Source organism: Leuresthes tenuis, unplaced genomic scaffold (assembly GCF_036924035.1).
Source record: "Leuresthes tenuis unplaced genomic scaffold, fLeuTen1.0.hap1 SCAF_9, whole genome shotgun sequence".
Classification (NCBI taxonomy): Eukaryota; Metazoa; Chordata; class Actinopteri; order Atheriniformes; family Atherinopsidae; genus Leuresthes; species Leuresthes tenuis.
The window spans coordinates 30262518-30288646 of NW_027325363.1; the positions used below are offsets into that span (position 1 = coordinate 30262518).

General features: G+C 43.5%; 1 protein-coding gene and 1 non-coding gene across 11 annotated transcripts in view; both read left to right on the forward strand.

Moving 5' to 3' along the window:
- LOC140314693 (eukaryotic translation initiation factor 4 gamma 1-like) overlaps window positions 1–24442 on the forward strand; it is a 33618-nt gene extending 9176 nt beyond the window's left edge. For 4 of the 10 annotated variants that reach the window (XM_072393025.1, XM_072393026.1, XM_072393027.1 and 1 more), the window contains 25 exons: window positions 6152–6291; window positions 10473–10565; window positions 11062–11155; window positions 11810–12781; window positions 12941–13029; window positions 13705–13894; window positions 14399–14532; window positions 14790–14915; window positions 15007–15417; window positions 16405–16551; window positions 16760–16996; window positions 17133–17237; window positions 18886–19167; window positions 19263–19374; window positions 19475–19589; window positions 19702–19949; window positions 20089–20216; window positions 20542–20714; window positions 20940–21065; window positions 21163–21244; window positions 21459–21557; window positions 21862–21996; window positions 22702–22783; window positions 22975–23115; window positions 23317–24442. In XM_072393025.1, the coding sequence (XP_072249126.1) occupies window positions 6152–6291; window positions 10473–10565; window positions 11062–11155; window positions 11810–12781; window positions 12941–13029; window positions 13705–13894; window positions 14399–14532; window positions 14790–14915; window positions 15007–15417; window positions 16405–16551; window positions 16760–16996; window positions 17133–17237; window positions 18886–19167; window positions 19263–19374; window positions 19475–19589; window positions 19702–19949; window positions 20089–20216; window positions 20542–20714; window positions 20940–21065; window positions 21163–21244; window positions 21459–21557; window positions 21862–21996; window positions 22702–22783; window positions 22975–23115; window positions 23317–23498 (4643 nt within the window). In that variant the 3' untranslated portion in view covers window positions 23499–24442. Of the gene's footprint in view, window positions 1–4348; window positions 4493–4793; window positions 4912–6151; window positions 6292–9036; window positions 9276–9377; window positions 9732–10086; window positions 10313–10472; window positions 10566–11061; window positions 11156–11809; window positions 12782–12940; window positions 13030–13704; window positions 13895–14398; window positions 14533–14789; window positions 14916–15006; window positions 15418–16404; window positions 16552–16759; window positions 16997–17132; window positions 17238–18885; window positions 19168–19262; window positions 19375–19474; window positions 19590–19701; window positions 19950–20088; window positions 20217–20541; window positions 20715–20939; window positions 21066–21162; window positions 21245–21458; window positions 21558–21861; window positions 21997–22701; window positions 22784–22974; window positions 23116–23316 lie in introns of those variants that run through there. The other 6 variants (XM_072393030.1, XM_072393031.1, XM_072393032.1 and 3 more) reach the window with 6 other exon arrangements.
- On the forward strand, window positions 16262–16331 carry LOC140314889 (small nucleolar RNA SNORD66). Its single transcript, XR_011917217.1, has one exon. It is a non-coding gene; the product is annotated as a small nucleolar RNA SNORD66 (small nucleolar RNA).
- Window positions 24443–26129: the final 1687 nt, after the last annotated feature.

Genomic DNA, 26129 nt, shown 5'->3' on the forward strand with positions numbered 1-26129 from the left:
CTGGGCTTTAACAATGCTTACTTAAACCAATTCTAAAACTGAACAGTAGCATCTGAACAGCAAACATATGGAATAATACTTTTCCATATCACCCAGAATTCAGACCGCACATCGAGTTAATAGAAAATGTAATTGAAGCAGGACAGATAAATGTAGAGTTGCACGATACCCACGTTACCCCGCGGTGCCAAATCGTTACGGTTCCTGCTATACCAGAAATTCTACACAACGGTACTTCCGTGGATTACTACACAAACGGTGCCAGTTTCCGCTACACATCGGCCGCCTCTACCATCCTCCCGGCTTCTCACCGCCTGCTACTCCCTGTAAACAAACGCACACGGCAACCACTGCAACCAAACTACACAGCTGCTGAATGATTGGCTGTTTGCGTGTTACTGGTGACCTCCGGGATATGATAGGCTGTTTCCGCACGCTGGGTCCGCCCATCTGTTAGATGATTGGCTGTTCATGTGTTTCTGACGGCTAGAACGAACTCAATGTAGACAGCTCCGCTTCGATAGAAATTCTCTTCAAAACTAAAGTTCCGTCTCGCCCAGACGCGCGCACAGCGGTCACAAACACGAGACAATACACACTCACCGTGGCGGAAGCACCGGGTCCGAGCAGCAGCGTGCTAGTGGCACCACTAATCAAATGCCAGAAGCCACATTTGGAACTATTTTGGGTTTAAACAAGACGCAGATGGTAAAGCAATAGACGATGGCTGTCCACTGTGCAGGCGCTGCCACCAAGCTATAGGAGCCAAAGGAGGCAACACATCCAACCTCATAAAACACCTGCAGTGTCGTCACCCAGATTTATATGTCGAATACCAGGTTGGTATTTCCTGTTTATTTTCCAATTGGCTAATATTAGGTTATATTCTCCATGTACAGGCTGAAGAATGAAATGTTAAAAGATGTTAAAGTACCTAGAAAATACATAAAAATATAGTTTTCACAGGGAATCAGTTCCCGTTTATTGTATTTTGTTCTCTAGGGATATTTTGTCTGGTATAGTATCGTGGTTACTTATTTTGGTATCATGACAACTCTAGATAAATGTATGAAATATCAGTCGCCATCAGTAGTGGATACTGATGACTCACAGAATCATTTACCCCTCAACTCTTTTTTTTCTGTTTTCACTGCATGCAGTGTGTGCAGTTAGATGATTCTAACAGTCTCACTCAAGTGGAAGCCTGGCCATGTGTTTTAATGTGTGCGCTCAGCTCAGTGTTAACCGAAAGACAGACAGTTGCTAATTTCACAGATTGGCCATAACATTAAAACCACATAAATAATAATGAATAGGTCCTCGTCATGCTACTAAAAGAGCTCAGACCGGTCAGGAGGTGGACAGAGACCATGTGAGGGCGTCCTGGAATGTCTGGTACAGGTGTGTTAGCAATCCATCGTTTGGGGTCTTTGTGGATTGCGCTTGCTTTCCTCCGATGCCATCAGATTTGCATCAGAAGCATTTGGATGACAGGAGAACATTTCATCTTCTCCTTTGTGTTTGTGAGTCCTTCCTCAGCAGTATTTGTGGGGGCTCACTGTTGACCTAATCAGGGGAGCTGCTGCTCTCGGGGAGTGCTGTTGCTGTTTGGTGACATGTTTATGGTGGTGTCAAAGTACCATCCATGTGGGGGCAGGGATGCAGGTTTTTCTCAGCAGAACATTGCGCTGAAACGAGATCAGCAGAGTTTACTCACTATGTGGCTTCTGGTCACCAGCGCCTTTGTCCAGTCGTTCACAGCGAAGAGAAACTGCTTGGAGGGAAAAGCACTCCACCCAGCATCTTTATTCCATAAAGCTCCACCGTTCGTGGCATCCAGTCAGTATTGATAACTTTCCCTCTACTAATCAGGATTAGCAAAACTGATACAACCACAGCATAAGAATAATTTAACACTCCATATGGGACAGTATGAAAGTATATTTCTGTCACAGATTGGCATAATGTGCGGTAATCATGTCTGTTGTTTAATAATTCCAACTACTCGCCTCTTATCTTGCATATCATGTGCAGCAGCCCTTTGGAAATATTTGCTGCTGTGTTGTGACACCATCTAGAGGTGATAGCGTGTAATTACAGCAAAAGACCTGATGATGCCTTGTAACAAACCTGCTGACCCCCTGTCTGTCAGGCATTTGAACTATGTGTTTTCTTTGTTAAACTGTAGCTCATCAGCACTAGAAAGCCTGCATGCAGACCTGTAAAAACACAATCCTTCCTATGACACTGTACAAATGGACTGTCCTTTCTACACAGCACAATGTGCTCGGTACAGAATTTGAACAATACCTGTGCATACTCTGCATCTGTGCATGTAAGCTCTCTATGCAGGTAATCGGATAGTTACCGACACAGTACCCGGCAAGTTGTTCATCCCTGTACGATGCAACAGCAGATTGTTTCACTGGCTTACATTCGTGTGTGTATGTTAACAGAAGTTCATGTTCAATATTAAACAGTTTTTAGTTGCTCTTAAATAACTAATAACTAGTAATAGCTAGTAATAGATTCACTGCATTTAGAATCTGTAAAGGGAGGTGTCGTTCGTTCTCTACCACCCGTGATAGTGTGGCGAGTTTGGTTTTCTCTTTGTGTGAGTGTATTTATGTGCACTTGCTTTTTTTTCCCTAGATGGTGGGAATGAAAATCTCATTGCACACCCAACTTATAGGGACTTCCTGCACTCATGGGAACATGATTTCTGTCCACAGTGCACTAAGGGATTTTTGAGGGTACGTGACTTGGTTTTAGGCTCAGGGTTAGAGTGAGGCTATGGTAAGGTTTAGGATACGTTTTAAGGTTAGGCATTCACTTGTGAAGATTGGGAATGTGTCGTGTGTTGTTTTTATGACTATGACCTAAAACCACTTGAGATTTTCACAATTCCTACAAATAGATGATGAACATAAATTCACCTTCATATTACCTGCTTATTGTAGAGGTTCACACACTCGTGCCACTCGCAGACATGTAATATTTGATAAGTATATAAATTAGTAAGCACGGTATTGTGTTATTTCAGTCCTGTTGATCTGCCTTGATAATGTGTATGTAAATCTAACATCTTAGGTGATATTAATGCAGAATAAAGACATTTAAATTTGAAAAAGGTTTCACAAACTGTCAAGCACCACTGTACATATGAGATAAAACAAGCCTAAAATCACAGCTGTGCAACAGAGCAACGAACTGGCACATTTTAGGAGAGAGAAGTTCAACACATCTTTGTATTCTATATGACAAACAATATTAGCTGGAATCTTCAAGCTCCGACTCTAATGATGCTGCACGCAATCAAAATTTGACTGTGGGTTAAAGGGAAGTAGTTCACAGAATCTTTGTATGGAATAAAAAATAAAATCTTTACTTATTTGATTCAAAACATTCATGAGCAGGTGCTCAGTTGCCTTTTAGATGTCCAGTGCACGTTTGAATATGAGCCAATAAAAATGAGCAGTTTGTAGGACCAAATTTCAAAAACTCAACCAGAGAGAGATAAAGAGCTGTAGGGTCTTACAGAGTCCCAACAACCTTTTTCCATTACTTGATGATAGGTCAGCGACCTCCTGTTAGTTGTCTAACTTCGCAATCGTCTTCCTACACAGGAAGCGTTTATAGTGCTGCTGCTGATGAGTGTTCTGTGTTGGAATCTACACTCCATGTTGAGTATTTTTACACAGGAAATGGTCTCTTCTGTGTTTCTGTGGAGAGCTTGTGTGACACTGATCATTCTGAGAGTCACATGATATCAGATGGTACACAACCCTAAATAGCTGGTCAAGTGACATTAAGGCATGACTGACATTCTCTGGTCTTTGTGGGAATGTGGTACTTTTTACTGTGTGACAAGAAAAGTACATATTTGATTAATTTATACTTTTACCTACTGGACTCAACTCTGCTACTCTACTGTAGTGTTGTTGTGACATAGTAACAATCCCAGGAGATCATTTAGAATCCCAGCTGTACTACTGTTACTAAGTCCTTATGTAGCAGGTAAAAACTCATACGCCGTGCTGACGTTGTATAGTGACTATTTTTAAAACTCCCACCTGCCAAGAGTGATTAGCTTAGCAAGTACCACATGACCCCCTCTGATGGCTTCACCGTTGCAGATCAGATGACTTGTCTGTGGCGCAGTGGTTGGAGAGGGTTCAGGCATATTGGAGTCCCTCTGAATGTCTCAACCTAAAACTTTAGCTGGCCTGCCGGTACAGAGCAGAGGCGAAAGGAGGGGAGGGAAGAATGAGGAAGGTCACAGGGAGGAGCAAAACGGAGACACGCTGTAAGAGGGTGGGTTGAACATTGAAAGAAGTCATTCTGAAAGGGCACCTGTGGAGGGGAGAGGAGCAAGTTAGTGAGGGGGTTTAAAGAGAAACCCCCTCTCCCTTTTCTGTGCATACGCTGTTGTGCTTTCAGTAGGAATTCTACATGGGGAACCGTGGGTCTCAAGCGCAGCAGGACTCTGAGGGTAGGTGTCGTATAGGCGGCATGTCTCTTTTTAGCCCCCTCCCAATGTATGTGTCAGTGCTTTCTGAGTCATATTTCAGCTCTCTTATTTACTATTTGGACAGTGTCCAAGAAAAGTGTCATTTCACCATCTGGATTTCTGATTTTGGGAATGCTCCCCTTCTCCCTCTCTCTTTCTTCCCTCCCTTTTTCTCTTGCGCACACTCGTCCCTTAGCCTGTCTGGGCTTTTGACTATATTTAGGCTGTGCTGCTTCTGGTCAACAATGTAGACACAGTAATGTGAGTTAGACTGAGGGGGAGAGAGGCCGAGCAGCTCGCCGCTGCCAGGCTTAAAGAAGGCCTCCTCAGTTTAAGGAATTTTTTTTTTCTTTTTCCTCACCCTGGTTCTGAATTGTCACTGGGCCCAGTTACGAGGCCAGGTAATGGTTTGCATGGATTATTGACATTGAAGACGAGTTGGGTAAAAATTTGTAGGCTAAAGAAATGTCTGGGCTTGTGGAAACCTTTTTTGTGCACATAAGCTGAAGCTATCTCGACAGAAGTTATGCATTTGATGTGTATCTGTGGTCTAAAGAGTCGAGGGTCACCATTACAGGACTGAGCAATGAGAGACTGCTGTGTCATGTTCTGTAGGCGTGCTAGTGACTGCCCAGCTGCCATGTTTGTCTGGTGAACTGGTGCCTTCAGAGCTAAGAGAGCTATAAAAACACTTAGAAATGGTGAGATACACATTTTATCTGTTAGTGTAAATTTCTATCAAGTTCAAATGTGCAGGCAGCAGTAATGATGGGTTTCTGTCTTTGTTTCCCTTTTACACTCAATTTCACTAACGTGTGGACACGGGCAACAAGACAAGTATTGTTTAGTTAGTTCGGTTAGTCGATCATCATTAAGTTAACTTATCCATTAGCTAATGTTTTGGGGTTTTTTTAAGCTAAAATGCTACAAGTGCTTATTACTCAACAAAGGAGGGTTTTTAATGAATCAGTGTTTTTTACAGTCAAGAAAGCAGTTATTTGGTTGTAGATGCCCGATGCCAGTCCCTGTTTTGTGGGTTCAGTCTGACTCTGTGTCTGCTGTTGAAAGCATGTGTCAAGCTCTTAGTACAGGAAGTACATGTGTTGCCATGTCAACTCATGTCTGTGATGAACTGGTCTGAATATCTGTCCTCAGTATTTTCTTAGTTTTATTTCATTAGGTTCGTTCAGTCATGATTTATAACTTCAACGTATTGAGAACCATGAAATGCTGCAGTGAACAATCATTTTTCCTCTTGGAACTATCTGCAGTGCTAACAGTCAAACATTCAAACCAGGTTGGGTTTACACAGATCATAGAAACACATTTCTAAATAAACATAAGATTCAAGTCAGATTTATTTCCTTAACATCCTTAACATCAGATTTAGTGCCTTAACATTGCTGCGGATGTAAAACTGTCATTTCACTGCAAATTATTTAGGCCCAACATTTTGCATACGGTTTTCCTCAAAGCCTTAAATAAGCAGTGATGTAGAAGGTAGTGGTATTGTGTAATCACAAGTTGGTCTAATATGTGTGCACATCCTGTGTGTATCAGGCAGGATGTTTGTTCTAAGTGACGCTTTAGGATGAAGTCGGTGTGTGTCGGTTGACGAACTTCTCTCTGCTTTATCCACAGCAGGGGCCTACTACCCCGCACAGCCTCAGTTCACCCCCTCGGTGCAGCCGGCACCTGTCATTATGAACCCAGCCCCTCAACAACAGCAACCACCACCTCAGCCTGCCCAGCACATCCCCACCAAACGGGAACGCAAACAGGTACGGTCTGCAGCACAGAGCACAGAACCCTTTCAGGATTCCAAGTAATTTGGATTTTATTGGCTTTTCTCAGGAGAATGACCAGTTTGGAAGCAAAGGTGTTTTTTTTTTTGTTGTTTTTATTTTAATGTTACTTGACTTGACTGCAAGACTAAAAAGAACATTTGATCTAAAATAGATCATTTTCATATTTTCATTCTTTTTTGGCAGAGATCTGTTTATTAGTTTGGCTCTGGGACTTTAACATGGACCACTCCTCAATTCCAAGTCCATCCAACACCATGTGTTTCCTGCTGATGAAAAATGTCCACGTCCGAACTCCAGCTGTGTGATAAGCTCGGTGTTTTGGTTTTTTTGGGGACTGTGATCTATATCATCATCCGTGCACACGCTTCTGTGTTATTTCAGGTTAATGTTACTGTTGACACTTCAGGTGTTGGAGGAAGCTTTGATCTCAGTAATATTAGAAACACCAAAACCATGCAGGAGACGTAACGCACACAGTGATGCTCATCTGTGAGTGAGATCAGAGAGGAGGAAATGAGAAGCACCCTCATGAAAGTATCATCTCTGCATACAGCAGCCGTCTTTCTACGAGTCTGTCATCGAACGTTTTCTCATTGTTGACCATGGTGCAACTCGGTGGCTGTTTTTATTTTTCCCATAAAAACTCCTATTAAATAAATATGGCAACTTCTCGGTGCAAACTTAGCATCCGAGTCTATAAAACCCTGCAAGCCTTCAGACCTGCTTTTCCTGCCAGGCCTTTTGTCTTGCTGCTTGAAATATATATGCACACAAACACTATTAGCAAGGTTATTGTACCAATAAATAAAGTTGAACTCGATGCACAACTTTTATCTGCCGGTATTGGTGTTAAGGACTCAGTAGTAATATTGTACTATGAACATCATGGTAGTAAAGTTCCGTACACCCTACAAGCTTTTCTGACTGTAATTATTGGCACTTGTAAAAACTTAAATCTGTTCAAATCTCTCTGCTTCTGTAATAGTTTTGGTGGGCTGTTTGCAGGTCCAATTAGGGACTCTATTTTCTCTCTCTATGGCATCTTCAAGCACGAAATCTGTCAAATTCAAACAAAATACCAATACCAGGAAAAAACTCAATACTTGGTACCATTCTCCTCTGAATCCCCAGCTTTAGAAAAGAAGGTGGTTTGGTTATTTCTGTGGGTCTGTTCTTTACCTAAATATTTATCAGTAATACTGTTAGGATGTAAATATTAATGTGCTGCGTTGCATGTTTACTGAACATATTTGGTTGACAAGTCAGAGTCTGAATTCCCTCTGTGGTCATCTCCAGAGCCTATGTGCTGGTCGCTTCTTGGAGCCCTGCACATCTGTCCGTCAGCTTACAAAAAGCTGCTGTCTGAGGCACCATCACCTCAGTAGTAACACCTTTTGTTTAGGAAGACACTGCAGTGAGTCCAATACGCTTACATTGCTGTGGTGATGTCAGAATCTGTCAGAGCAGTTAGCATAATCTCATCTTGATAGCAACACAGATGCATACTTCCGTGAAGGTTTAAAACTGCTCTTACACACTCGGCACACTAAGCTCAGACCAGCACTGACCAAATTGAATGATACAAATACTCCTTAGTTCACCAAATTGTCCTGAGATTTCCCTCTGCTGTTCGAACACAGTTGGTACTCATCCCTGTTTTAGGCGCAATCTTGTGATTTGTGATCCAGGTTGTTAAAACACAGCACGGCAGGACTCGGCAACCAGCTGCCAGGTTAATGTACCAGTCAGTAATTTTCTGTTGCATGTCGACTCCATTGCCCCACTCTGTGTGTTTAGAGGCCGACGTTAAGAACTGTTGCTTACACAAGCCTCTTTTTCCCAAGATTAACACATTGTTTTTAGGAAAAGTGAAGCTACAGATGGTGCTTTCATTTACAGATTGGAAACTGGATGTTCCAACTTCCAAATAGGGGAAAAAATGAGATAATTGGACAATTCTACTCTGAGGTGGGAGTGCGATGTAACAGAACCCTGCAGATTGAACAGATCGCTGCGTGAGACCTAGCAAGGCAGCCCCAAACAAAGGGATAGGGAAGCTTTTGAGTTTTTCAGCTGATAGGGACTTCTGTCACATTTTTTCCTACTTATAATATTTTCCTTTTAGTGCTACAAGCTAAACTGCTGTACCAGTCTCGCCTTGTTATCCAGAATACCTAATGTTTCCTCTGAAGTCTGACGGCCTTCACCTGACATGAGGTAGCTTAGGTGGCTCAAATTTGTGCTAATTTGGGATATAATATTCCTTTTGCCTTTGAGTCCTGTGGCTGTTCTTGAGCTGTTAACTGCTGCTGTGCCCATGCCTGTTCTGCACTGCAGGGCCGTTGCTGCACACTGATCACGGATGAGGAAGTGTTGGTTGCACTTGAGCTGTGACACTTTGTTTAGGCTTTTGTGTGTGTTGCAGAACATTTCACAGGCTTTGCAGTCTTCCTCTCTGGAAGAGCAGACAGACTCAAACAGTGTGGCACTCCATTTACAGACAGTAGGTGTATGTGTAAAATTACGCTTATCGTTGCATTTATGTCAGGTAGAGAGTGGGACTAGTTTAAAATGAGTATTTCGTTATTATCTTGCTGGTATTTTCTGTACCCAGATGATCTGCATAAGTTGGAGCACTCTAACTTTCCTTTTTTCTCTGCTATTTACTTGCACTTGCGCTCCCCGTGTGGGGGAGAAAAAATCCAGCAGGGACGGGGGGAGGCGGGGGGGTGAAGGACATGTCAGCACATAGCTCAGCTCCACGTGGCCACTGGTCTCCTCCCCCCTCTGAGCCGGAAGGGCTCACCAGTGAGCCTTGTTCTGCTGCTGTGGCACCCCCTTCCTCTTCCTCTGCTCTCAGAAAGCGTGAGCCTGGAAAAGATCTGCGTGTGCTGGATGACAGAACAGAGAGGGATTGAGTAAAGGGGGAGTTTCTTCTGCTAGCTGCAGCTCATTTGGTAACGCTAACTTTTTTTTCTCTTTTTTTTCTGGAAACCCTCCCATTCTCCATGTCGTGCCCCTCCTTTCTCCGGCCCCTTTTAACTGTCTGTTAGTCTCTGCGGGCGGGGGTGCACATTCCAATACCATAGCTTTACAAGGGCAGTCCTTTTATGCCTTTTTCCCTCCCTGTTCTGCTCAGCTTATGAGAGAAGGATCAGGTTGCTAGCTAGCTTACTGACCAGCTCTGCCTGGTCCAGCTCTGCCAGCACTGAGCACTCCTGCACCGCGCTGGGTGTGTATTACGTGAGTGAAACTGAGGGGAAACTACTCTCTGTGTCCATCCACCATCCTGCTTTGTGGGGTTGAAAGTCCAGCATCAAGCTAGCTGGAGTGGTTACTCCTTCCCTGGAATGAAAGAGGCCCACCAGGGTTTGTAGTTCTCTTGGAGAAGAGTTGCAAACAAACTGAACCAGGTAAAGGTCAGCAGTGTTGAGCAAACACTGTTGCACTAACTATCAAAAGTAGGCCAGAGAGTAAAAATGTTGTAGCAGCTGGCTGGTGACTTTTACGGTTTATTTCTTGTCCTGTGACTGTGTGCGTCACTTCAGTTAGCAGCATTCGTGACAACTCAGACTTTTTAGAGTAAATGCTACATGGGGATGCGAGAGAATGGAGCTAAATAGAAAATGCGTTTGCAGTGTGTCTGTGTGAGTGAACAGGTTTTCACTGGCTTTTGTCATTCTGCCTGATTGTTGTGTGCTCACATATGGAAGGCTGCTGTTGTCAGACCTGATTGTGCTTTGCTCTTTGTAAGTCAGACAATTTCAGCACAGCATTAACCAGCAGTGGAGTTCTACAGTTTGATGTGTGCTGTCGGACAGCTTTTCTGGCAACGCTCAGAGCACATTCACTTGTGCAGCAGAGGAATTTTCATGGCGGATGGTGTTAGAATTTTGTGTGCCCCGGTGTTCAGGCTGTGATGAATTTGGATCTTATTGAGTTAGAGAGGTTTCCAGTCGTAGCCAATTGGAGGACACAGAGAGGGCTGACGACTGTAAGCATTCTGCTCCGGAAAGCCAAGCATAAATGTTACTCAACTAACACTAAAAACTTTCTTTTCTCTTCTTTGTAAGATCCTGGAGCTCTTTTTTCCCTCCTGTTATATGTAGAGTTTAACTCTCACCAACAGCTCCTCTACTTCCTGTACTCCATAGATCAGAATAAGAGACCCTAACCAAGGAGGTCGAGACATTACCGAAGAGATTATGTCAGGGGGCCGTAGTGGCTCTACCCCGACTCCACCACAGGTGAGCCAAAGTGACATGCTCTAAGCCAGAGCTGTTTAACACAGAAAATGCACTGTTAAATTTAACTTCTTCTTTCTTTTTTCCTCATTGAATTTGCCAAACAAGACTTTTATGATAAGATGATAGATTAGTACAGACTGAGTGAGCATTACTGGTTTATTAACACTAAGAAATTCCATTAAAGGGAGTTAGTGTGGTTTGGGTACCAATCTCTGCAGAGTTTGTGATTTGTGTTGTTTGTATTAGATAAATGTCAGATTAGTCTCTTTTGACACAAAAATATACTTCTAAAGCAAGTCTCCGCAGGCTAGATGTTTTCACACAGGGCTGCAAACTGTTGGCCTTCATGTCTTACGTTATGAGCCGTCAGTATCAAACTGCCATGGGGCTTATATAGCCAGAGAAATGAAAACTTATTTTCTCCAGGTGGAATGGAAAAATGTGTTGTTCTCGACCACTGAGGTCATACAAGTGTCTGATGTGTGTGTTCCAACAGACAGCCATATCTGGATCAGAAAGTACAGCCGTGTCTCAAGCCAACGGTGAGAGCGTCACAGCTGCTGCCACCACGCCGGCCTCAGTGAGACCAGGTGAGTGCCACACAGGAAAGTAGAGCACCCCGTACTTCAGCTATCCTTTTCATAATTGTCCTGTTTGGGGTAGTGGAACAGAAGACCTGTGGCTTTACTCCATGCGTGGTTTCCTCCCTCAGTCCAAAGACAAAAATGCAAGCCTGATTAGTGCTTTCAAATTGATCTTGAGTGTGAGCACTGATGGTCGTGTGTCCCTGTGTGTATCACATTATTTAGTGGTAGTGGTTGTGAAACATGGGGAGAGGAAACAAGGCTGCACTGCACTCTATATGTTTGTCAACTACTTTGGGTCTCTGACGCATTTTTTCCGCATCTGTTGGACTAACCTGAGTCTAACATTAATCAAGCCGCCTTTACCCCCGACTGTTCTCACTTCTCTTCGACTCCCTTCTCGTCCGTCTGTATTCTACTTGGCTCCTTTGAAGAAAAACATGAAAATAATTGTTGATTGCACCCAACATTTGAGCTTTCTCTTTATTTTGGTGGCATCATGTTCACAGTTAGCTAACCTCCAAGTTAACCACATGAAAAAGTATTTAAAGTAAGACTTTTTGTGGTTTGGAGTAATAACAGTTTGAAAATTATTGATCCAGTTTGATACACAATGTCAGAAGTCTCAGTAACATTTTGTTCTAACTTTTGCCTCTCCAGATGACAGAGGGAAACCTACACCTCCTCCTCTGTTACAGACTCCCGAGCTTACTAAGGGTGACCCCATCCCAACAGAGGCTACTTCCTCTGACACGAACACTAAGACGTCTTCGCCCCCTCTTCTCTCAGAGTCAGAGAACGCTCCTTTCCACACTATTTCCACCTTCGCATCCAGCGCTCCTGTTGCAGATGCGATGGATGCACCTCCCCGGCCCCCTCAGTCAGGACCAGAGGTACCTGCCTACCCTGCACCCCTTCCTGACCCCGTCCCCACCTCTGATTTGCAGAATGAAACAAACACAGAGGCAAAAGAGGAGGTGGTGAAAGAGGTAGAGACTGAAGCAGAAGAGGCAAATATCTGTTTGGACACACCCCATACTGCTCCCTCCACCAGTAATGGTGTGGCAGAGTTGGAGACAGACAGGCTTTCAGTCGCGTTACCACCCAGTCCGCTGGAAGACCCTCTAGAGTCTCCCATTGCACAGCCTGAGGAGCTCTGCCTACCCAATGGCCGACCACTCCCAGCTCCTCAAGACCCCGAGGCTCCTGCCATCAGCACAGCTGAGCGTGACGACAGCCCCATAGCTGAGCCAGACATCAGCCAGCAGACCTCTCCAGCTGTCATAGAGGCAGCAGCCAAACCAATTGTCCTAACCACACCTGTACCAGTTGACGAGTCAGCACCTGCACCCACTGTTGAGGAAGACTCTGATGAGGTGGTCGTCCAGGTGACACCTGCTCAGCCGGAGGTACAGCAAACGGCCCCCAACGTCACACTGGACATTAAAGAGGAGACTGCAGTGCCCCAGTCCAGTGCAGAGGAAGAGGCGTCATCTCCTGTTGAGACAGTTTCCATAGATGATAGCAGGCCAGAGGCAGTGCCCACTCCTCCCCCTACCAGAGCAGAGGAGAGGGAGAACACTCCTCCTCCTCAGACTGTCACCCCTGCCCCTGTAGAAACTACTATGCAAGGTCAGTATCCTGCTGACTTTCGTTGAGTTTAATTTTTGACTTTTTTCAAAATGTCATGAAGCTATTGAGTATTGCAAAGTCCATCATCCATTACAGATCTTATTCTGCAGAAAGTAATTGTCTGAGTTGATCTACAGCTGCTTGTCCTCCTTTGTGTAGCTGCTTTGTCTGTGCCAAAGAAGAAGAGGAAGATGAAGGATCTGAACAAAAAGGAGGCCGTGGGAGACCTCTTAGATGCCTTTAAGGAGGTGTGTGTGCAGTACAGTGGTCAACATGATCTGAACATTTACTTTTCTGTCCGCAAGTTGTAAGTTCAGAGAAAAGCTCATTGTCACAAACTGCAGCAAAAATACTTGCATGCCTGTTTACGTCCACAATGAGGTTTTATGCTAATGGTGTAGCAAGATGCAATGAACAGCTTGGGTCAAAGGGAGTGATTTCCAGCTTTCCAGCTTGAGTTGACTATCTTTACGCTCTTTGACCTTTCCAAATGTTACGTTGGACACAAGGTGATAAGAATCCACCTTTCAGCTTCTCAAGCTAACAGGGTTGGCTCACCAGCTGTGACACAAGACACAATCTGGAGGCCCCACCCTGTGTTCCTTCTAGGTTGTTTGTTTCTTGTGCCTTATGAATGAAAAACCATGTTCACATTTTTATCACAGCTACATTTGTGGAAGCAGGCTCGCATGCTCGTGTCTGACTCAGCAAGCATGGAAATTGCAGTTGGCTGGCTGAAAACAAAGCATAAGCCTATACATAAAGGTTCAATGCAAGTGTGGTTTCTATAGTTGGAAAGTACCTGACGATAATCCATCCCAGCAAAATGACAATAGACACTGTTGCTGATTTCTAATATATTAACCAGGATTTGATAGTAATCTTATCCATTTCAAGAGTCTAAACTCCCTTTTTGACCATAGGAGCAGGTAGTTGTCCCACCAGAGCCTGAGCCAGCTCCAGCACCAGAACCCCATCCCCCTGCTGCTTCTCCCGCCCTTGAGGAAGCAGACTTGACCTGGGAGGATAAGGAGGACAAGCTGGATGCAGAGAACATTCAGCCCGATGCTCCCAGTCCAAACACCACTGACATGAAGTACCAGTACAAAGAGGGTGGGTCTCTGAATCTTGATACTTATCAGTGGTATACTGGGACACTTCAATTATGGCCTTATCTTACTTACATTTCCTAGTTTGCACTGTGTTGGCTGAGTACTTTTATGAATAAAAGCATTTGTATTTTACCTTGTGTTGCCGCTGCTGATATGACAAAGGAAAATGATGGTGGTAAAACTGCAGCATATATTTTTAGAGCAATTTGCTAAAAAACGCTGCAGTTGTTTAAGCTCACTCCTGATGGGTTTTTTGTCTTTTATACAGTCAGCAGTAGTCGCTCTTCATGCTCTTCATGAGAGATTTGAAACGAGTACCTTGTGGACATTGTGATGCGTTACAGTTTCATACTGTTTTCTCATTCTTTGCTCCTTTGTATTAAAGAGAAGAAGGCATTTCTCACATGTTTCCATTTCAGATTCTGGAAGGAGAACTTTGTCATGGGATAGAATCTACTCAATAAAAGATTAAAAAAAATTTTTTTGCTTTATGCTTCTGTTTCAGAACAATGGAAGCCAATAAACATGGAAGAAAAGAAGCAATATGACCGAGAGTTTCTTTTGGGATTTCAGTTCATCTCAGCCAGCATGAACAAGCCTGAGGGTTTACCAGCCATCAGTGACGTTGTCCTCGACAAGGTGAAAACACTTAAACTTGAGCCATGGCCTTATGTATGGGTTTGGATAGAGCTCTGTATGTAACACACTTCTCCTTCCCTCACTGTGTACAAGCTGTGTCTGTGTATCTGTGTGAAGAACATCCCAGAGATCATTGAACATTATTTTTGCAGGATGTTTTATTACAGTTAAAGCAGCAATTTAGAATATAATTAATGGACTACAAACCTACATTAGCAAAAGAAAAGGATGTCACCCAGCCAGTTCCTTCTGTTCAGGCAAACAAGACTCCCCTCCGTCAACTTGACCCAAGTCGCCTACCAGGGATGAACTGTGGTCCTGACTTCACACCCTCTTTCGCCAACCTTGGCAGGCCAGGCATGGGAGGAGGAAACAGAGGACCAGTGAGTTTTTTTTAGTTTTTTTTTTTTACATGATGCAAAGCTCTGAACTTAACAAAAGACATGATGATGAAATAACTCTCTTCCCTCCTAGCCTCCAGGTATGGGCATCGGAGTCGGTGGTCCTCGTCGCTCTCAACAGATGCAGAGGAAAGAACCAAGAAAGATCATCACCAGCATGTCACTCAGTGATGATGTGCAACTCAACAAGGCAGAGAAGGCTTGGAAATCTTCAGCAAAGAAACCAAGCCGCAGCCGCGGGGCGGAGGAACCTGAGGAGAACGACCTTGAGCAAATGAAGACCCAGGAGCTGTTTAAACGGGTCCGCAGTATCCTCAACAAACTCACCCCTCAGAAGTTTCAACAGCTAATGAAGCAGGTGTCAGAACTGACTGTTGACACTGAAGAGAGGTTGAAAGGAGTCATAGACCTCACCTTTGAAAAGGCTATCTCCGAGCCAGACTTTTCAGTGGCCTATGCAAATATGTGCCGCTGCCTTTCAGGGGTAAGTGGTGCCACATTCAACATTGAAATCTGTTTAATTCACTTTAATTCACAATGTTTACACTCACACTGTTGTGGTTTAAATGATAACTTGTGTGGCTGCATGCCAAGCTCAGTACTCAGTATAAGCAGCATTTCAGGGTATTTTACCATAAAAGGAGAATACATTGTTATTTGATTAGGCATATGATTAGTTACCCCTAACCTAAAACACCCATTGCAGCATTGTCTACTGCAGGAAATGACTACAGCTGGGCTTCCATTGCCATTGGGTTTGCATTGATAAGATGTCAATAAGAAACGATGTATTAAAACAGTAAAAAATACAAAAAAGGAAAAAAGAAAGTTTTAATTTCCACTAAATTAGATCCCCTTTTTCCTCTTGTGGATGTCCGCCGCAGTTGTTGTTTTTTTTCTTCTTCTTCCTCTGAAACCACCAGCAACGTAGCCTGTACCACCACCGTCTGTAGACACTACACAGCCAAGTTTATTTACTCCAAACCATCAGCGGAAACTTGTCTGAGTCATGTTTCTGTTTTTTCACCTTTTTGTTTTTTCACCTTTTTTTGCCGCATTAGTGAACTAAAACCCAACAAGGCTGCTGAAAGAACAGTCCTGAGACAAACAGATGAAACATGGCCAGAGTATTACCTAAATATTCTAAAGCCTGTAAAAAGCTGCTGATGAAGCTCACAGATTGACCAAAAACCTTTTGATTAGGGAGAAAATGGTTAAATAAATGTTGTACTTGCCATTTATTTAAGATTGAATGTATTTCAACATGGAAAGAAGCAGGAATGATAAATCCCAATCATGGTTTTGTGTGCTCACAAACGTTCGTTAGGCGTCAGTGATGACCTCCGTTAAGTGCCACGTGCCTGGGCCTCTGATCTAACTGAAGTGATTGAGGAGCCACTTTAACACTGTATACACTGAAACTTTTGTTTTCACATTCTTCTCTAATATACAATCTTGCTGCTGTTTTCAGCTCAAAGTCCAAACCACAGATAAGCCGGGACCCGCTGTGAATTTCCGCAAACTGCTGCTAAATCGTTGCCAGAAGGAATTTGAGAAAGATAAGGATGACGACGAGATCTTTGAGAAGAAGCAGAAAGAGCTGGAGGCTGCATCAGGGGTAAAGTCCTAAACTATTGCACAAAGGAAGGCAGAATGACTGTTAGACTTTGTCAGTGAGGTCATCTATGTGTTAGAAATACGTTTTTATGTTCATGTTCAACAGTATTTAATTTCTCTTTAATATTGGGATTTATTAGGTTTTTTGTTGGAATATCTTAAGAATCATACCGGTCTTTGTGATCTGTATCTATACATTTCACTGTCAGGAGGAGGAGAAGCAGCGGCTTATTGAGGACCTGAAAGACTCCAAAGATAAAGCCAGGAGGCGCTCATTGGGCAATATAAAGTTTATCGGTGAGTTGTTCAAACTTAAAATGCTCACAGAGGTCATCATGCACGACTGTATTGTGAAGCTGCTAAAGAACCATGACGAGGAGTCCCTGGAGTGCCTGTGCAGACTGCTGTCCACCATCGGCAAGGACCTCGACTTTGAGAAGGCCAAGGTACAAAACACTCATACTCACAGGGAGTATGATGGAGAATAAGAACATCTACAAACTCCCTCATACTGCATACTTGATTTTACATGGAAAGTGTTGTTAAATCTGTTGGAAAAAGCTTTCACGTTCTTGTCTTCAGCCTCGTATGGACCAGTACTTCAATCAGATGGAGAAAATAATAAAAGAGAGGAAGACCACATCCAGGATCCGCTTCATGTTGCAAGATGTGCTCGACCTTCGACGGGTAAGTCAAAACACACACACACCCACACATTCTGTAAGCAGTAAGGGCCTCTCATAGGTAATCTGGCAAATTCAAGCTTTTTTCTTGTATAACTCAAGAAAAGCAGCTCTGAGCTCACTGATCATCCGTTGAGCCTTGATGCAGATTAAGCATGAAAACAATAAAAACGCGTTCTCTAATGAATCCTGTATCATACGTACCCCTCAGGGTGTAACTGTTTGCTTTTTATCACGGGCATGTTTTGTCATGTCATGCTGTTTTATGGGTTAGTTTAACTGTGTGTTTGGACCATGTTCACAATATATATCGGCTAAATAAAAAAGCATTTGCTTTTGCTCCTGCTTTGGGGTTACAGAGAGTTTTTCACATGTCATTAGTTATTGTTTGATACAGTCACTGTGTGTGCGTGCGTGCATGCGTGTGCATGTGCTGCTATACACAGCCCCAGAGACATCTACACTGGTCCCTTAGCTCTGGCCTGTGTGACTCTCATACGGGCGTGTTCCTCAGCTGTTTAATGCAGGGTAGCTCCCAAACACAGAGCTACTCTGTGCCATAGGCTGAGACAACAGGTTGTTCAGATCTTCCATTAGCATTTTAATTCATCCTTTGCTGGCACAACTTTCACAAATTTTTTTATAAAGTCTATTATTGTGCCATTGAAGTGTCTTGTTGGTATGTTTTCTCTTGTTGTTTTTCTGTCCTGCATTTTCACGACAGAGCAGTTTTTAAAAAAAAATTTAAAGCCACTTCAGTCCAGTGGTGCTGACGCTAATATCTTCAAAGGAATGCTGCTGTTCTGTGGTATAAGCTCCAGTCCCTCCCACTAAATGTTACAAAACGTGCTCTCTTCAGTGTTTCACAAGTCAGAATCAGCTGCTCCGAGTCAGCACACTGGCCCTTTCTGTCTGTGAAACTCATCTTATTTATCCCATCTGACGGCAAAGGCAGAATATGGTTAACACTGGTTCCCGTTCAGTTTTCAGTTTCTCCCATGAACGCATATGCATCCTCGGTCAAAATGACAAATATCAGTGCAGTCAGATGAGCTGTTGCCTTTTCTTTCTTTATCATGGGATATGGATGAAACAATATCAGACTTTTTTTTGTACCTTCTAAATCAAAACAATTACAAAATGATGATGTGTTGATATAAACTTGATTGTCCCTGAAAGGAGATTTAGCTTGGACAACAGTGCTACAAAAAGCTGCATTCACAGTCCGTCACACAAAGTCACCAAGAACAATTAACAAAGCAAAGAAAATAACTATAAAGAACTTTGAGCCTTACTCATATCGAGTCGAAGCTGCATCGACTGACTATATAGGACATACTGAAAATATTGGACAGTCCTCCCACTAAATAAATGAAACATCACTACGACAAAATGTCAGTCAAGTGCAGCATGTTCATGTGCCTTAACCAGTTGGGCTAAGTTGAGTTGGTAAAAAGATGAGCATTTAAAGACTCCTAGTGACACTGGATGGAACTCAGGCTCTAGAATTGTCTCTGAAGGAACAGGTTTGTCGAAATAAACTGACATCTGAAGGTACAACTGTGCATAATGAATGGTTTTTAGCCAAATATACTGTTACACCCCAGTGACAATTCATTGTATCGCTGTATTCTTTCCCTTCCCCATCTCAGAACAACTGGGTGCCCCGGCGAGGTGACCAGGGTCCCAAGACCATTGACCAGATCCACAAAGAGGCTGAGCTGGAGGAACACCGGGAGCATATGAAGGTGCAACAAGCCCTCATCTCCAAGAAGGAAATGACCGGAGGTCCTGGAGGCAGGATTGGTGGAGGAGGTCGAGGGGGCCCTCACAACCCAGGCCGCGGTGCTCCTCCTCAGGATGAAGGCTGGAATACAGTTCCCATCTCTAAGAACCGACCTATTGACACCTCTCGCCTTAGTAAAATCACTAAGGTGAGGGTAGTGGGGGGGCACAGCTTCTGAGTGTTGTGAATATCCATCAGAGTTTGTCACCAGACCCAAGCACAAACTCTTTCTCTCCGTTTCAGACTCCTGTTCTTGACTTCAACAATCAGCTGCTCGCCCCAGGAGGTAAAGGCACATGGGGAAGCTGGGGTAAGGGCAGCAGTGGTGGCACCAGTGCCAAACCCGCAGATTCAGGTAAGTCTTCCTGACTGACATGTTTTTAGGTAAATTGAATAGCTAGTTGAGCACCTGAAATCTGAAACTGAGTTGGTTGTGTGTGTCGTTTCATCCCCAGGCTCCGAATCAGGAAGCCGTCCAGCCACCAGCACTCTGAACAGGTTCTCCGCCTTACAGCAGGCGTCGTCCTCGTCCGGCTCCTCACTGGACTCAGACAGAAGAGTTCCTCAGAGGTGCGCCACAGCATGCAGTTCTTTCTTTCTACCAAATCACCTATTTATATTTTACCATCAAAAGTAGTGTGGGACTGCAGCTGCATTGTCTTTTCATGCTCTTTGCCGACAGAAATAGCTCGAGTCGAGAGCGCAGCGATCGCTTTGACCGCTCTGATCGTGGCAGCGAGCGCTTTGATCGACGGGATGACCGCGATCGTAACCGGCTGCAAGTCACCAAACGCAGCTTCAGTCGGGAGAAGGAAGAGCGAAGCCGGGAGAAAGATCAGCATGGGTCAGCTGATCCTGTACGCCGAGGGGCAAGCATGACAGATGACAGAGACCGAGGCAGCACAGAGCGAACCAGGGGCAAGGAGAACGGTAAGCAGTGACGTGGCAGCGGCGTAGTTTGAAGTGATGAAGATCAAAATATACTAGAGCCTGCTGGCACATCTTTGAACCACTTATAACAGACAACTTCAGATTTATTCCCTGCATCCTTTGTTATCTCTATGAACAGTGAAGCGGGAGATGCCTGCCAACCCCCCACTTCCCCAGACCCCCGCCAAACCTGCCTTGACAGAAGAAGAAATAGACAAGAAGTCCACAGCTATCATTGAAGAGTATCTCCACATAAACGACATGAAGGTACACACTGACACTTTTTACACGCCTTTCAAGATGGTACTGATGCACCTTTATTGATCGTGTGTGTGTGTGAAAATCCAGAGGCAGCACTCCAATTTGATCTGCGTGTGTATTACAAAAGAGACAAGGACATAATTTATGTGCCGGACACCTGAAACCAATATGCGAAAGGAGCTGATTTCTTTTGCATACAAACTAGTATAAATGGATCTAATTTAGATCAGCTGTGTTTGAAACCGAACACCTGAACCTGTATAATTAAAGACACGGTCTTCTAAAAGTGAGCAGACATGTCATACATGTACGCCCCCCTCTGCTCTGACAGGAGGCGCTGCAGTGTGTGCAGGAGATGAACAGCACTCCGCTGCTCTTTGTGTTTGTACGAAACGGACTGGAGTCGACCCTGGAACGCAGCACCATCGCCAGGGAGCACATGGGCCTGCTGCTGCACCAGCTCATCAAGACGGGCATTCTCCCAACACAACAATACTATAAAGGGTCAGTATGAGAAAACAGGAGTAAACGTATATTTTAACATTTGTCGACTTTTCTCTGAGATGCATTACGTCAGATTTTCACTGATAAGTTTTATGACAGCAGGAGTTTAGATTAACAGGACCCATAGAGAACATGTTGGCTTTAGAAAGATTCTGTGAGCAGTTGGTGAAATGACTGTTCATCCATCTAGTTAGATCTCAGTGTACTGTGAATTTGTGTTTTCAGGCTTCAGGAAATTTTGGAGGTGGCTGAAGACATGGAAATAGACATCCCCCACATCTTTCTCTACCTGGCAGAGCTGATCACTCCCATGCTGCACGAGGGAGGCATCCCTATGGGAGAACTTTTCGGGTTAGTTTCAGGGCCCTCGTCATTGTAATATCACTGCTGGCTTGTTTGAAATAGTTGAGTTTGGTGTTTGAGTTATGCAAAACTGTTTGGTCTCCAGGGAGATTTCAAAGCCTTTGATCGCTGTGGGCAAAGCTGGAGCCCTGCTGGTCCACATCCTCACTTTACTCTGCAAAGGAATGGTAAGAGCTGATGAATGTAGACTCTAATTCTGCAAAGTGTGTGTATGTTGTTTTTTTTAAACATTTCTAAAAACAGTCTGCTATTAGACATTTGATTAGATAAATTGCTAAGCATCCTAAAGAAGATGTTAAAGTACATGTACTGTTCATGTAGCAGAGATGAACGCTGGCCTAAAGATGTGTTTTTCCATCACTCTACACACTGTCCCATTAGAGCCATAAAAAGGTGGGCACAATGTGGAGGGAGGCGGGCCTTAAGTGGTCAGACTTCCTGCCTGAAGACCTCGATGTCAACAAGTTTGTGACAGAAAAGGTGAGAGGTCACTCCCTAACTCCATCAACATGAAGAGTTAGGCAACAGTGCTAAAACAAACAAGAGAATGGAACACGTTTGTTTGATAAGCTAAGCTCATGATCTGATTGGTGATAAGTTAATGGGTCCATTGAATTATAAACTAATCGTGTCTTCCAAACTAGTCTTGTGTAGAAAATAATTTACTGATGTGTAATACCAATTCAACTGAATTGCTGCATTGTTAAATGGTTACCTTGTGTGGTATTAAAGTCTCGCATGTAGTTCAGTGAACTCCTCAGAAAACGGGCCTCTCTGTCCGCAGGAGGTGGAGTTCACTCTGGGTGACGAGTCGGACAAGAGCAGGAAGAATGAGATGAGTTCTGCAGAGCTGACCAAACAGCTGGACAGACTGATCCAGGACGAGGCCAACAACCAGAGGATCTTTGACTGGGTGGAGGTTCATATCTTCATCTTCATTTACTTGCACTGATGACTTAAGAATGAGCTTTGTTGATCTCAAAGTACATTAATGGAATCAGCTATTTGTGGATGTGCAAAATGCTCCGCTTTGTTTTTAAGATCTTAAAGCAACTCTATACAAGTCTGCAAACCTTAAAGATGCGCTTCTAACTTGTTTTTAAAGTACTACGACTTTTGTTATGCGCATTCCCGGGCCTAAAACTCCCCGGAGCGCCCGCAGGATGAGTTACAGCAGCTCAAGACTTTGGTTTCCAGCCCTGCACCATATCGTTTTACTTTATAGTTTCTTGAATCCTTTAATTGGCTTTTGATGGCATCTTTTGATGGCATCTGTGTGGCCTCAAATGACAACACATTAATTTGTATGGCTGTACATGTGCAGGGCTCACATGGAGATTGTTTGTATGACAGTGGCGTTACATCCCACAACTGCAGAGGAAGCTAAAGCGAAAAAGCTTAGCCAAATTCTCCAGCTTTACTTTAAGAAGCTTATTTGATGCTGCAGTGAGAACAGTCCCTGTAATGCCGGCAGTGCAGCACTCACTCAAAGTCACTGCATTTATTGTCAAAGCATTTTTTGGCAAGTTGTTTGTCCTTTGTTTTTTGTGAAGAAAGTCTTCTAAACGAGTTCAAATGTCTTGTTAAGATTTGTTCCCCTGTAAATATATTTCTTTGATTGTAGGCCAACCTAGATGAGCAGCAGACATCCTCAAACGTGTTTGTCAGAGCAGTGATGACCTCCATCTGCCAGTCAGCAATCATCTGTGAGTACATCTTCACTCTCCTCATTAAGAGACTATTAATACTGGACCAAATGAGGAAAAGACTTGCACAGAGCGTACGAAAATAGGCCAGTAAAGGCAGAGGATGCAGTCCAGTTTGATTGAGAACCCACACAAAGCCCAGAGAATTGAGTTATAAACTTACTTGAAAAACCTCAACTTTTCCCCTGCAGTTGAGAACCCCAACAAGGTTGATGGTGAGCTGATCAAGCAGAGGGCCAAACTGCTGCAGAGATACCTGAAGGATGAGCAGAAGGAGCTGCAGGCTCTCTACGCCCTGCAGGCCCTAATGGTGCAGATGGAGCAGCCTGCCAGTAAGCAGCCCAATTTAAACTCCATCACCCCTTTGATTTGATAATTGTTACCACTTTACATGCTAATTCCTCCTCCTGTGCATGCTACAAAAGCAACAAAGACCCAAATAGCTTTTCAGACATAAACTTCTTAAGAGTTTTAAAGCTTTGACTTTTGATATGAAACACATTTGGCATGTCTTATCTTCACCCTTCAACCAGATTTGCTGCGGATGTTCTTCGACACTCTTTATGACGAGGATGTGATCAAAGAGGAGGCCTTCTACAAGTGGGAGTCGAGCAAAGACCCTGCTGAGCAGCAGGGGAAGGGCGTGGCCCTCAAGTCTGTCACCGCCTTCTTCACGTGGCTCCGCGAGGCCGAGGATGAATCTGACAACAGCTAGGGGCTGCTGGGGGAACCAGAAAGGACCCTTAAGGGAGGGGGGTGCTTATGTTCTGTGGATGATTCAGAGGAAGTCTGAATCAGCAAAATCCTTCTGCATAAACAGAAAAAAAAAAACAAGAAAAAAATTCTTCACCTGGGAGAGATTTATTTTGGATCAAACATTCGATCATTTTTTTGTTTTGTTTTGTTTTGGGTTTCATGTATTTCTCCTGGCGACAGAATGTCTTTTTTTGAAGTAAAAGAGAAAAACGGGATTAAACAGAGAATATATATGAGAGAGGATGCTGTGAAGTGTTACGAGCTGTGGGAGTGACGTGATGCTTCAGTATTTTTTTTAGCTCGTTTTCAAATGGCTTTCCCTCACCGTGGCAACACTATTCGAGAGTTTTTGCTTAAAAACGGACGTTAAAACAGAAACTAAATGCTGTTCACATCTATATTTTTGAGGAACTCGAGTTTTATCATGTGGATGGGACACTGTCGTGCCACATGGAAGATGTCTGATCTACACGACACGCTTCTGTAGACGACTAGCTTTTTGTTTTTTCCCAGCATTGGATGAGTGGACTGAGTGTTTTATAATAAAAATAGAAAACTACAAAGAATAGCAGAGAGATCAGTCTGACAAGTTTCAGACTGGAGTGACGGTTGTGGACTCGGGAGAACTTCACACAGACTTGATGAGAACGGTGTCGCTGAGGAGAGGGCTCGTGAACGCTTGTCATTTCGCTGCTGGGAGGGTACGATGCTTCCCTGACGCGCCCCAAAAAACCCAGCCATCCAGTGCGTCTGTTTCACTTTGTTTCTGTGCTTTGAGAAAACCAACTGGACTGAGAGAGGGAGAGCATGAGCGTGGGCCCTCCCCCAGAGCCTGTTGTTGGATTTTAAAAAGATAAAACTTGAATGAAGCGTACAAACAAAACAAAAAAAAATAAAATAAAATTCCACTTTCACGATAAAGGACTTGGGGGAAAAAAGTCAAGTTTATCTGCAAATTTAAAGGCCTTGTTTTGGTTTTTTTTTTTTTTGCTTCCATGAGTGGAAATTTATTTCAGGAAAGTTATGTAAATATATGATGAAGATTTTTTTTTTTTTTTTTCAAAGAAAAGATGCTAATATGTAACCCTCCTGAAACAAAGTATCAGTTTTTGGCTGTATTTATATTTTCTCTCCTCAGCTAGCAGAAGGTGCTTGTAATTATCCAACCCATCGATTACATTTAATTGAAAATTTGTAAATACTTTTTTGCTTTACTTTATTAAAAAGATATTTAATTACAGAAAACGAATGCCTCTTTTCGATCCAAAACTGGAAGAGATGATAAAGATGGGTGCAGATGAAAGTGACACGTCCTTGCCTGAGTCTCTGTGAGGCTGACTGCTCACCTCCCCTCTGTTCTGCCCCACTCCGTTCTGCCTCACTCCGGATCACGAACCACAGCCTGTCGTGGCTGTTGGTAATCGGCTTTTGTTTTTGTCGATTAAGACCGTTTTCATGCTGCATAAAGAAATCCATGCAAAGCTGAATAAATCCAGTGTTAGAAGATGTAAAAGAATGGTTTATGTTCTGTTTAAAGATGGTTTGTGATCTTACGTGTGCTAATGCAGTGTTTGGTTGTGTTTACGTCGCAGACAATAAAACCGACCCGGATGAGGTCTGACCCAGTAGGGGCTTACACCCTGTCCAAGTTACTGCTGACATTTTGCTTATTTGTTAGCCTAAAAGTCTGAAACGTGATGCTGGGGTTTGGCTTTGACGTACACATTAGAATTAAACGACCACAGTGTCTGTGACACTGGGGAGCTACAGTTGCTGTCTGTGGGCCGTTTCAGATACTGATGGGCTGATATCCTGTTTGTAGGCTGGAAACTGAGACTCAGTGCTCAGCTTGCCTCCAGACCAAGTGCTGTGGTCAGTGGGAGTAGTGATGTAACTGTTAACTGAGACCACAGGCCTGAGAAACACAGATGAGGCCTCTGTTGGTTATGTCATCCTCGTGTTTGTAATGTGACGGCTGTTCACTAATGTGAGGGCTCGCAATGAACCAAGCTTTGCTGGACTTTTTGGGGAACTCCAATAAGTAACGCCATCAGCTTCGGGTTTTCTGATTAGTTGGTTGAATATAAAATCGCGAGAGGGCCAACAAACCCGAGATTCTGTAAAATGCTGCTTTGTTCTGTTTCTACCTTTAGGATTTGATTGCGATCACAACTGAATATTTTCTTCTCATCCGCATTGAGCACTGCTGTTTTTCTAATCTGAGAGTGAATGATAAAATAAGCAAACTTCAGATTCAAACATTATAAAGAGATGATGAATTAAAATGCTAGTATAAATGAATTCACCACAGGAAAGCGTGGGAGTCCTAATGTTGATTTATTGGGAACCGAGCAAACAAAACTGCCTCAGCGCTTCATATTTGAGTTGTTTAAAATTGATTTTCGGATATCCACGTGGTCATGACGTGGCTTGTTGGCAGCCAGGTCAAGGACTGTAAGGTACTGTTTGTTTTGAGTTCTTTTACACCACAAAGTGCATAAACTGTTTTCCCTGAAACTGATCACTAGAATTGCAGCTTCAGTATTGATTTGTTCAAATCAATATGACTACAGTGATTCACGTAAGTCCT